Below are 12,732 nucleotides of genomic sequence, written 5' to 3' on the forward strand. Positions count from 1 at the left end.
CGATATGGCAAACTGTCTAAAAAAAATCAGTAACGCATATCTCAGAAACCCGATGTGCTAGCTGAATTTCAATTACAGATCTGAAATCAGCGTCATTAAATTAACTACTACTACTATAGTTCTCAGTAGCAAAGAAAAACTTTTTTGTTGTTGTTGACCAGTATTATTGCATCGCCATCGGATTTTTCTTTCGTCTTGCTGCTTATTTAGTAGTGGCCTTCTGTCTCAGCTTCAAAGTAAGCCCATGAATTGAGGAAAGGTGAGAGCATCACGTCACTTTCTGATGGAGGCATATTCCTGGGAACACAGCTCGTTTTCACTGGTGATGCCTCACTTGGCGTATCGGTCAGTCCCCCTCATGCTCTAGGACAATGGTCTCACACTCAAACCCTTTGCAGGGCCACATTTTGGATTTGTAGATACTTGGAGGGCCTCAGAAAAAAATAGTTAATGTCTTATTAAAGAAATGACAATTTTGCATGAGGTAAAACTCTTTATAGTTTATAAATCTTTCCTTTTGGCTAAGTCTTAATAATAATATTGTAATTTATAGCTAAAGAGACATATGATCAAGAAACTGTTTTATTTTAATTTGGTGATTATGATAAACATACCGAGGGCCTCAAAATAGTACCTGGCAGGCTGCATGTGGCTCCCGGGCCGCGAGTTTGAGACCACTGCTCTAGGACTAATATCTACCAGTGGACTAGAGCTCCACCGTTAGCATGTAAGAAGCCACACGTGGTATTCAGTGAAATGAAATAGTAGCTCCTGGATAGCTGTAGTTTGGAAAGTGGGGGATTAGGGGTAAGAGTGGATGACTTGTTTGGGAAGGGAAATAAGTGAATGGATGTAGTTTGAGAGGGAAAACTAGGGGACAAAGCAGGTGGCTGTAGTTTGAGATGGGGGTTTGGTAGTGAGAGCAGATGGCACTAGTTTGGAGAGAGGGATTAGGGGTAAAAATGAATGGCTGTAGTTTGCAGAGGGGGAATAAATGTAAGAGCAGATATGTGGACTATAGGAAGGGAGTTGGGAGTAAGAGCAGATGGCTGTAGTTTGAGGAGGGAGATTATGGGTAAGAATGAATGGGAGTAGCGACGATGGTGGTGATTTGGGAGGGGGCGGTTGGGGATAAGAGGGATTTGGGGCAAGAGGGGATAGCTGCAGCCTAGTATCTGCTGTTGTTTCCTTTCTCAACTCTGGTTGTAGTTCACGCTCAAACTCATTTCCTGCATCCTGTTTCATTAGGGCTGGGCTCTGACCACTCGGCACATTCAGCTGTTCTGCAGCTCAGAGTTGCCAGACTTCCCCTTTTTTTCTCTCCCAGGACTCCGGGAGACTTCTCAGCAGCCTTGGAACATGGAGCTTGCATTCAGCCTGGCAGTGTGGGCACTCTGCCTTTTCCTGCATACAGGTAAGATCCTGAAGGACACAGGGAGGGGAGTAAGTGAGAGAGATATTCTGGTTTTCCTTTAATACCCTTTTTAATCTTAGATGGATGTCATGGACAGTGCAATGAGGGATATCTTTTGCCATTCTTTCCAGGCAAAATTCTCTGTACATGAGGACTGAAGGGCAGCTAGTGCAACACTAGTGTTCAGAAAGGCTCCAAGGGTGCTGCAATTTGTGATGTAATTTGTGGGTCAGCTTTCAGGAGCCGTGGTGAGCATTTTCATTTTCAAACACTGACTATGTAGCTAATGCTGATACAGTCAGAGGAAATTATCAGCAGCACTACCCATATAGTGCTGCTGAAAATTAATATATAGGAGACTTACATATTTACATTACATTACAAATGACTTCTATTCCGCCCGTACCTTGCAGTTCTGGGCGGATTACAAAAGAAACAGCTGGACATTTCCAGGAGGATTACAAGAAGATTGGAGAATTACAATGTAGGGTTTAGGATGCAGAAAAGATGACTGGACTGTTCCAGTAGATTTACAATTTGGGGAGCTGTACAAATAGGAGATAGTGCAATTCCAGTAAATATACAATTTGGGAAGCAGTTGACATGCTTGAGGCTTTGAAGAGAAAGAATAACTGGAGATGAGGAGAGGTTAGGGGGGGGGGAATACACGGAGGGTAAAACCAGGGTTAGAATTAAGACATCTGGATACATTTTTTGAATAGCAAGGTTTTGATTTCTTTTTAAAAAGATTTGAGGTCGCTCGTTGATATCAGCAAGTTAGAGATGGTATGGTCAAGTTTCGCTGCTTGCGTCGCTAGTAGGCTGTCAAACATCTTCTTGTGCTGAGTGCCTTGGAGTGGGGGGTAGGTAAATGGGGTCTGGGTTCTTCTTTGTCTAGTAGTGAGGTGGCTTTAGTGGCTGCCTCTAAAGTATAAGGTCCTTGGGGCTGTTTGTATTATTACATTTTTGACCATGTTTTATGACGATTTCTGATTTAGGTGTACGCTGCATAGGATGGGCTGGTGTCAATTTTGATGAATACAAAATATAGCAGATATATAACTCTAGACTGCTAAGCCTGGCCTCTGTACTGAGTAAAGTAATTGAAGCTGTTAAGAACTAACTCATTGGCTATATAAGTAAATATGGCTTATTGGGGAAGAGTCTGCATGGATTTAGCAAAAGAGGTCATGCCTAACAAATTTATTCAAAATATCTGAAGGTGTCAATAAACATGTGGCTACAGCATGTATATTTATTTCTCAAGAAGAGAATGACATGAATAAGGTTCATTCAGTGATTCAAAGCAATGCCAAAACATAGAATTTCATTTCTGCAAATTGGCACTTAATGAAATAAGAACATTCTTTTCAGCTACAGTGGCAAAATAAGGCTTAGAATTTAGGAAGTTGGTTGGTTGGGCTGAGAGCTTTTCAGCATTCCCCCCTTCCCTCCCCCCCCCCTGTCGTATATCTTGCCAGAAAAGGACAGAAGCCGTACTTTTGGTGGGTAACAATAACCCATAACCGAACATGAAACACCAGACATAACAAAACAAAGCATTTGGATTTTGAGAAAGTGGTAAAATTCTCATGAGAGACTCCTCGGGAAATTTTTCTATTAGTCCTGTGGAAATAGGCAGTGTTTTACAGTTTGGAAACCGGTTAAAAGATAAGAAATAGAGTAGGACTGAATGGTCAGTATTTCCAATGGGAAACTTTAAATAGCAGAGTGCCTCAGAGATATGTACAGTAAAGGCCCAGTGTTTAACTTGTTCATGAACTATCTGGAAAAGGGAGCAACAAGTGAAATGATCAAATCTGCCAATGATGCAAAAATATTTAACGCCCCCCTTTTATCAAGCCACGGAAGGGTTTTTTAAAATCACCGGCCACGGCGGTAAAAGCTTTTACCACAGCGACCACCGATTTTTTTCTATTTTTTTTTAACTAATGTGGCTTGATAAGAGGGGGCCTAAAGTAGTTTTAAAAACCAAGAAAATTGTGAGCAATTGTTGAAGGACTTTGCCAGACTGGAGAACTGAAAGACGGAATTTAATTTACCGGTAGACAAGTGCAAAGTGATTTGCACAGAGAAAAATAATCCCAACTATAAATATGCAATGCTGGATTCCACATTAGGAGTCACCAGACTCACCATCCAGGAAAAGCATCTTGGAATCATTCACAACCTGTTCTGGAGAACCCCCAGTCAGTCTAGTTATCAGGATATCAGTAATGAATATGAGTGAAATTTGCATGCAAATTTCTCTCTTGAATATTCATTTTGAATATCCTGAAAACCTGACTGGCTAGGTATTCCCCAGGATAGATGTGGAAATTACTGTTAGACAACTTGTTGAAACTCTGCTCAGCATGAGATGGTGATTAAAACAAACTAAATAGAATATTAGGAATTATTATAAAGTCTGTTTCAATCCAATTTGCAGTTCTGGTTGCCTCATCTTAAAACTAGAAAATATTCAGAGAAGGGAGACCAAAATGATAAGAGACATGGAACCACTCCGCTAAACAGGCTAGGGTTCTTCAGCTTGGGGAACACATGACCGAAAAGAGACTTGATAGAGGTCTATAAAATCATGAGTGGGGTAGAACAGGTAAATAAAACGTATTTACTCCTTGAAATATTAGGATGCACTGCACGAAACCATCATATAACAGATTGAAAACAAACTGAAGAAATGTTCTCTTGGGCTTCTGTGGCTAGCGTCATGATTGTTATAGTTGTCCGGGTCTACCTACGCAGACGCGGCGAGACCCAAACAACTGCAACAATCAAACTGGAGAAAGTTTTTTTAATTTGTTTTGTGTGTGTGTTTTTTTACTTCATGGATAATTGAGTTATGGGATCTTTTGCCAGAGAATGTGGTCAAGACATCTAGCATAGCTGATTCTGTATTTCCAGTGTCCTGAACAGGAGGGCAGGAGTAATATAGTGGGATTTGTTGAGCAGTCAATCTAGCCCTAATAGTGAAAATGACGTACCTAAGATCACCAAAAAGTATCAGTTCAATCAGGGGTTATTTAACTGTAATGTTTATTATCTGTAACCTCTGGAAAAATCCAGTTTTGTACTTTATATTGTAATTTACCTAAAACTGTAATGTTTATTATTTGTAATTCCTGGAAATATCCAGCTTTATCCTTACTTACCTAGAACGGCAAGGCCAAGGTGGAATTAGTTAGGTGCCATTGACTCGTGTTCAAGTCCTAGTGATTTGATGAATTACAGATCTAAAAAGAGATCGGTTTTATTCTAGTCCAGTAAGGTTCTTCAACGTCATCCCCATGGTTGTTTTCAACGTGTCAAACCATCTGATTGCAGGTCGTCTTCTTTGCTTGATTCCTTCAATCTTGCCAAACTTAATGTCCTTCTCCAAAGATTTTCTCTTCTGACAGTGCAACCAAAATAAGACAGTCGTAACTTCATCATTTGAACTTCGAGTGACATAACTGGTCTCCAGAATCGATTTATTAGTTCTTCTGGCGGTCCATGGCATGCATAAAATCCTTCTTCAGCACCAAAGCTCAAATGAGTCAATCTTCTTTCTGTCCTGTTTCCGTAGTGTCCATCTTTCGCGTCTGTAATGGTTAGGGCTACCAGATATCTAGGAAAACCCGGACAGATCCTCTTTGTAGAGGACTGTCTAGTTGCCTGTATGGCCATTCCAAAACCTGACAGTTTGTCCGGGTTTTGGAAAGCCCCAGTGAGCTCCGGCCGCATCTGGAGGGCCTCTGAGCATGCGTGGATGACATCACACACATCCACGCATGCTGCAGGCCCTCCAGACGCAGCCAGAGGCTTTGAGGGGTCAAGGCAGGGGAGCAGAATGGGGCGGGGCTGGAGGCAGAACGGGCAGAGATGGGGTGAAACAGGGCAGGGCCATGGGTCCAGGGTTGTAAGGCTCAAAATATGGTAACCCTAGTAATGGTGGAATAGAAATCAATAAATGTAATGCAATGTAATGTAAGCAGCAGGTGAAATAGACCTTGAACTCTGGCTTTCTTGTTTCTTAGCCTGCTGCTTTAAACTATTCCATCCCAAGCCACTTTAGGAAAAAGTTGCCTGGAAAGAAAGGACATAAATGGAACTCATGAGGGGTGGGTGGGAGGAAAGCAGGGAAATAAATAAATAAATGTAAATGCTGCTCTGTGGGGTTGGGGAAAGAAAAATGAATGGTGGTTCATAGTAGGAACCCCAAAATATGTTTTCCTAGAGCTACTACAGTGTTAATTTGGCCCTGCTGGACTACCCAGTTCAGAAACAGGATGCTGGGCCTGAATGGGCCTTGGTCTGACACAGCCTACCATATCTTGGTGGTTGGTTAGTGCTAATGGAGTTATTGTGTGCCATCTGCTGCAGGGCCTATTTTATTCCAACGGGCTGGGTAGCAAAGGAAAATCCATGCATAGTCAATTGTTTACTGAGCTCATCATTCTGTCTCTGACAGTGGCCAGTCTGGGACACGTCCCAAAGAAGCAAATCTCTTTCTCATTCTAATTTCTAAAGAAAGCAATTGCTCTCCTGAGTCTATCTGGCTAATAACATTTTATGGACTTTTCCTCCAGGAACTTCTTCAAACCTCTTTTGAATTTCACTGTCTTGGTCACCTTGACTACATCCTCTTGCAACAGATTCCACAGATTAATTATGCACACCATGAACAAAAACCAAGCTGAAAACACCCCCCTCCCTCTTTTACGAACGTTTAGCGTGGGTTTTAGCGCCAGCAGCGGCGGTAACTGCTCCGACGCTCATAGGAATTCTATGAGCGTTGGAGCAGTTACCGCCGCTGCCGGCGCTGAAACCCACGCTAAGCCTTTGTAAAAAGAGGGGGACAGTGTTGATGTTTTGTTTTTCTAAGTTCCAAATCAACACTCATACAGTAACATGCCTTAGGCAGAGGGATCCCAGTCACATAAATCATACTAAAAAAAATCAATACCAAAACATCATCCAGCTCACAAATTCAAAAGAGAAACAAAAAGAGAAAGATCATTGTTAAAGAAAACCAAAAGATAAATGTATATTATATCCCAAAGGGAAAAAAAAGAATATAACTGTACAACCCAGCATTTATTTCTTAAGAAGGGCTTAAAGCTGACACCTCCAAGACTCTAATTATTAAAAAAAAGCAAACAACTGAATAGGCTAAAAAAAAAAAAACCCAGACTTAACATTCTAATATTTAATTACACATTAGGGGGGTCCTTTTACGAGGGGGTGCTGAAATGGTTTCAGCCCAATCAACCAGCTTCCTAAATTCTGAGCATTATTTTGCCACTGTAGCTGAAAAGAGTGTTATCTTATTTCATTAAGTACCAATTTGCAGAAATGAAATTCTATGTTTTGTCATTGTTTCAGATCATTGCACCATATTCATATACCATATTGGGCTGAGAACTTTTCGGCACCCCCTCATACAAAGGTGTGGGAAGTGACCATAGGGCATCCTTATACGGGTCTTTCCTGTGGTCTAAAGCTATTTGTTTTCGCAGTTGAAAATGGCCAGTTTCCAGCATCCATGTCCCTATGCTAATGTTGTCTTTAGTGTATGGCCATTAGTGTGTGGCTATTTTGTGTAGGCGATAAGGGCTCATACGCTAATCAGTTAGCATGTGGCATTGCCGATGTGCTGATTAGCATAGAAATGTCCGCTCTCCACTCCCCCAAGACATGCCTCCCTCTGTGAAAAAAAATATGTTTTATAGCACGTGGTGTGGAAGCACAGAATGTTAACCTTTACCGCAGCTTGGTAAAAGAACCCCTAGGTGGAGCACTGCAGGTCTTAGAAGCAAAAATTGCTTCCTTCTTTTCCAAGTTTCTCTGGTAACATCTGGAAAAATTCTAACCTAACAATTCAAAAACACGGATTCTCGTCGTTTAAAACCCCGCTGCAGCAGTCTAGCCTTATCAGAACTTAACACCAAGGTCACGTTGCAGAAACTGACATCCTGGTCAGATCTTCCAACAGAGAAGTACCATTCACTGAGTTCATTATTTGCCCAGAATCTTGTTGGTCTTCACATTGCCTTTTAGATGGCAGATAATAAATCCTTAAAACTGGAGGGATATATACTTCAGGAATCTTCACTGTCTATATTAAATATCTTCTAAACACTTCATGGAAGAAATTGAAAGAACACTAAGGAAAATTAATAACCCTAAGGTTACAATTCCCGGTACAATAGTGATTTCCTACATTTAACTTACTTTTCAAGGGGCCCTTTTACTAAAGCTTAATGGGCACTAAAGGACATTAGTGTACACTAAGGCCCGGATTCTCATAAAGCGCCTTTGCCGGCAGCCGCTGTAAAAGCAGCCGCCAGTTACGTGATGGCGCCATTTAGAATATGGCAAATGTATGACAATTACATTGTATTGTATATATGGCAAAATGTAAATCGTTTGACTGTATCTTATGTATCCAAGACAAAAAGGAAACTGCAGACCACTATACAAGATGCAGGTGTAGTGTTTATTTCAATAAACAATTTGTTGAGCACAAATAGACCACCTTTTAACAGGTAAAGGGACCCGTGTGTTTCGATCGACACATCTTCATTAGGGGTCCCTGAGATGTTGGTTAAAAAATACTCGCAACAATTTTGCCTAATCTATGAGCTATGGTGTCTGGGAAAGCATCTCACTGCTGGGGAATGGCTGCCACCAGTTCTCGCAGGACTCATGAGAACTGGGAACAGCCATTCAGGGAGTGGCTCAGGGCTGGGCAGGAGAGCAAAAAAAGCTCACTCCTGCTTGGTATATAGCTGGACTGCGAGAACTCGAGGCAGCCATTTAGGGAGGGGCTCAGTGTGGGGCAGGAGCGCAGAAAGTTCGCTCTTGCCTGGGATTCAAAAAGGTATGCGAGAGGGGATTGGGAAGGCAGGAGGGAAGTATAAAAAATTGTCAGAGTCGGCTGGGACATGAGACAGGAGGGATTCCGCCTGTCCTGGCCTACCACTGGACCACCAGGTCATACGGCAGGCTCGGTGGAGGCCTGCAGGACATCAGAAGAGAGGGGGACAGGGAGGTGGGATAGGGAGCAGAGCCTGGCAGGGAGGGAGGGGAGACAAGGTGGAGAGCCTGGCAGGGCAGGATAGGGTAGGGCAGGGAGTGAGGGGGGCTGGGTGCAGGTCCTGGCAGGGCAGGGCACTTGAATATTAACCCAACCCAAACCCTCCCCCCCCCAACTTATATTCGAGTCAACCTTTTTTTTTCCTCCCTTTTTGAGAGAAAAGGGGTACCTCAACTTATATTCGGATCATCTTATATTCGAGTATATACAGGTAAGTGCCATGTGGCTCATAGGTATAAAATAGGACACATGATTTAGCTCAAGCTAATGTTCATTAGCACATACTAAGCTTTATTAAAAGGGTCCCCAAGTAAGTAAGTAATGTCTTTAACCAAAGTAAGATATAAATCTCATGAAGAACGCAATTTAATTTCACAATTTTTCTAATTTATGTATTTAATTTGGTTTTTATCCCATTCTCCCCAAAGAGCGCAGTACGGGTTACAAATAACAGTTAACAGGTTACAACTTGCCATAATACAGTTTGAGTTTTTTGATGCATGTTTTTCCTAATTTGACACATACTAGGGATCTAATACCAATATACATAATATACAGTTTACAAGACAAATTTGGCATAGTTACAGTTATATTTCTTTGTAATCTATCAGCCTTAGGCAGGGGAGTTAGGTGATGAGGTATGTTTTTATTTCTTTTCTAAAGTTGAGGAGTCCTTCTAGGGATCTGATCTGCGGGGGCAGTTGAAGGGCACAACCGGGGGGGGGGGGGGGACATTTTGAGGCGTATTTCATCCTGAGAGCCGAGGGACCTGTTTGGCATGTACGGAGGAAGCTTAGTCATCATGTAACCCGGCGCCATGTTGTGTAAGGTTTTGAACGCTAGCATCAAGTCTGTGATCTTTAGTGCTTTCCTCATCTCCTGAATCTCATCGCCAGGTTTTTATAACTTAATTTCTTGTTCTTGAACTCTGGCTGCCAAGGCTTCATTCTAAGGTACTAACTGTTGACGAAGATAAAAGATACCTGCTCAGTAGTTCCTAATGTATAACTCTTTGGTATAACCATGTGGAACTCCTGGGAAGATATGAGACATGATAGAAACCTTCAAAATCCTGAGGGGCATAGAGAAAGTGGACACGGACAGATATTTCAGACTGTGGGGAACCACTAACACAAGGGGTCACTCGGAAAAATTGAGAGGGGACAGGTTTAGAACAAATGCTAGGAGGTTCTTTTTTACCCAGAGGGTGGTGGACACATGGAACGCGCTTCCGGAGGTTGTGATAGCCCAGAGCACATTGCAGGGTTTCAAGGAAGGTTTAGACAAGTTCCTAAAAGAAAAGGGGATTGAGGGTTACAGATAAAAGAAGAGGTAGGTTACAGAAACGGACAGGAACCACATTACAGGTCATAGACCTGACGGGCCGCTGGGCGCGATGGACCAATGGTCTGACCCAGTGGTGGCAACTTCTTATGAAGCTACTGTAGATGAAGAATCAGCTGTAGCACTCACAGTTCCAGGCTGAACATCGTCACTTGCATGGTGCATATGAGGAAACTCAAACGCAGTTCTTTGAGATACATTTCAATGCAGTTTGATGATCACGGACCGACCATGCCGTGTGTTATCAGCTGAACTGCGACATTGCTGTTGCCAGGACCTACTGTGTGCTTGAATATACTTAGACAGTATTGTTTTCTGGCTGTGGAAATTGTTTCAGGCAGTTTGTCATATAGTGTTTTATTCTATTGTGCTATGTTGTGGTTTTTAAAATTATTATTATACGTGTTTTTTGTAACCCGCCTACTTATAAAGGGGGGGGGGTGTAAAAATATTCTAAATAAATAAAAATAAGATTATAACAGCAAAGAGAACCTGGAGTTTACAGCACCCCCACTTCCTTGCATCTCTTGGCCCCTAGCCTTTAGGAACTGAATGGGTTATGTCACATTTGCCACGCAGGAATCGCTACAGCGGCTTCATAAAAGTGGCCCTTAGTGGTATAGGCTCCTGGGTTATACCCAAGGCTGCTCCTTCCCTCAGCTCTTTCTCTCACAATACTACATCTTACACTCCCAGAGAGGGCTTTCAGTTGAGGGTATGGAGGAGATGCACATTGTCTAGATCTTGTGGGCCGATGCTCAAAAACTCCAGCACTATATGGAAAAATGCTGGGAAATACAACGAGAACAGCGCAGCAAATAACGTCACAATGCTCGACACTAATAGCATGCAAATTATATGCATAGATTGCGCATTGGGAAGTTAAGGGGGAGGAACATTCACACAAGGGCAGTGTGGTAAGCTCAGCTGTTGTGCACATGCGCAGGGCAAACCCAAAGGTAAAGCACACATACAGTTCTCAGAAGGTTTAGATATCAGCTGGAAATAGGTGCCAATGTGTGCTTTCAGTTTTGGGTTTGCTGTGACTCGTACATTCAGCTGCTGCTGCTGCCGCCATCTTAGCTCCCTCCTTAATGTCGATGTTTGATTGATTTTCTACAGTATAATCTGCTCTGACACTTAGAGACATTAACTTTTAGCAACTGACTCCCTTGTAAGCTTAGGGAGTTGCCTTTTAGGAGCATCAGTTCCCCAAACAATAAAACTAATCTTTCATAAATCTCCATAAATTGTGCAGTCATTGGTTTGTCTTCTTGGTACCCTTTTTCACTTTAAGTGTGGTGTTTCCTGACGACTCCATTTTATTAAGAGCAGTCCTATGTTTACGCTATTAATCTGTGTTTATCACAAACTGTTAATTTTTATCTGTTTCTTAAGCTCTATTTCTATGCAAAGCTATGTTAGTATTTATTTTTTAGCTATGAATTTTAAGGCTTGTTTGTTTGTTTATTTTATTATGTTTTAAAACTATGTATGTATATCCTGTTAACCATTTAGTTGTAAACGGTATAGAAATTTTTAAAATAAATACTCCATTAACTCCCCTCCATTTTTTTTACAAAGTCATGGCGTTAGTTGCCATGCAGCAAACGCTTCAATGCCCATTCAATCTGTATGGGCATCAGAGCGATTACTGCGGCCCCCCGCAATAATCGCCTTTGTAAAAGGGGAGCTAAATGATGCAATGTATACAGGTAATTCTGATGTGCCTCCATTTCCCTATAAAAAGTAATCAAAAATCAGAGTACGATCAGCTTATGATAATAATGGAGCCATTTGACCATCCTTACATCAGAAAATAGTGAAAATAGTATTGTGCTCACCTATGGGCAAGCCCTGCTGCTATTGGGAATGCGGTTTTATATGTTTGTAGTTCTGAGCATTTCTTTATGAGGACTGAGCATATTGAGAGATGATCCCAGTATCACCAACGCAGCCCAGCAAATCCTAATGGATGGAGTACTACACCTTCCTCTTTTAGTCCAGGGGGAATTCTGTGCAAAATTTTATAAAAAAAAATTAAAATTCTGTGTAATATTTTGCAAAATTCTGCATACTGTATTTATCAAAATAATACAGTGTAACCCAATCTCTGAACAGTAAATACATTTCTAAACTAAAAAGTTTAAAGTTGTAGATGCAGATTTTCCCCACAATTAGGGTTTCTGGCTCTCAAAAATTTTATTTCAGCAATCCTCTATCCAGGGGGAGTTGAGTTGTAGCAACAATTGTATTCAAGGTTTTTGCTATAAATGTCAGCAATTAAAAAAATAATCAAATTAATGCTACCTGCAGTTCCAAAATAACATCGAAACATAGTAAATGACGGCAAATAAAGACCTGTGTGGTCCATCCAGCCTGCCCAACCTTCACATTCATTGAAATGTTAAAGCAACAAACCACACGCATTAAACATGGACTTTCCCCCTTCAACAATCTCCCTTACTCCGAATCATCCCCCTTCAACCAGGGCCGGCTCAACCTATGGGCCAAGTGAGGTCCTAGCCAAGGGTGCTTGTGATAAAGGATGCTAAAATCCCAGTCCTCTCTGTCTTCATACTTTGAGGGATAAATGACCTGACTGGGATTTTGGTACCCTTTATCATCAGTGTCCTGAGCCAGTGCCTCACCTGGTCCAGCAGGAGGGTAAGATACCAGATCACAGTGGGGGGTGGGAGAATAGGAATGATACCAAATTGCTCAGAGCGCCACAGTCCCTTGAGTTCGCCCTGCCTTCAACATGCTTTTTCACTCTCAGCTCATCCTCTCCTCCATGCACACAATGCTACCTCCCACATACTTCTAGTCTCCTCCCCCAGATTATATTTTCTCTTACTCCTGAGTGGAGTAGAAC

General features: G+C 41.9%; 1 protein-coding gene across 1 annotated transcript in view; it reads left to right on the forward strand.

Moving 5' to 3' along the window:
* The first annotated feature begins 1,288 nt into the window (after positions 1-1,288).
* Positions 1,289-12,732, forward strand: part of LOC117368040 (endoglin-like) — an 81,692-nt gene continuing 70,248 nt past the window's right edge. The window contains exon 1 of the mRNA XM_033961286.1: positions 1,289-1,414. Within this exon, the coding sequence (XP_033817177.1) occupies positions 1,360-1,414 (55 nt within the window). The 5' untranslated portion in view covers positions 1,289-1,359. The remainder of the gene's footprint in view (positions 1,415-12,732) is intronic.

This window comes from Geotrypetes seraphini, chromosome 10 (genome assembly GCF_902459505.1).
Source record: "Geotrypetes seraphini chromosome 10, aGeoSer1.1, whole genome shotgun sequence".
NCBI lineage: Eukaryota > Metazoa > Chordata > Amphibia > Gymnophiona > Dermophiidae > Geotrypetes > Geotrypetes seraphini.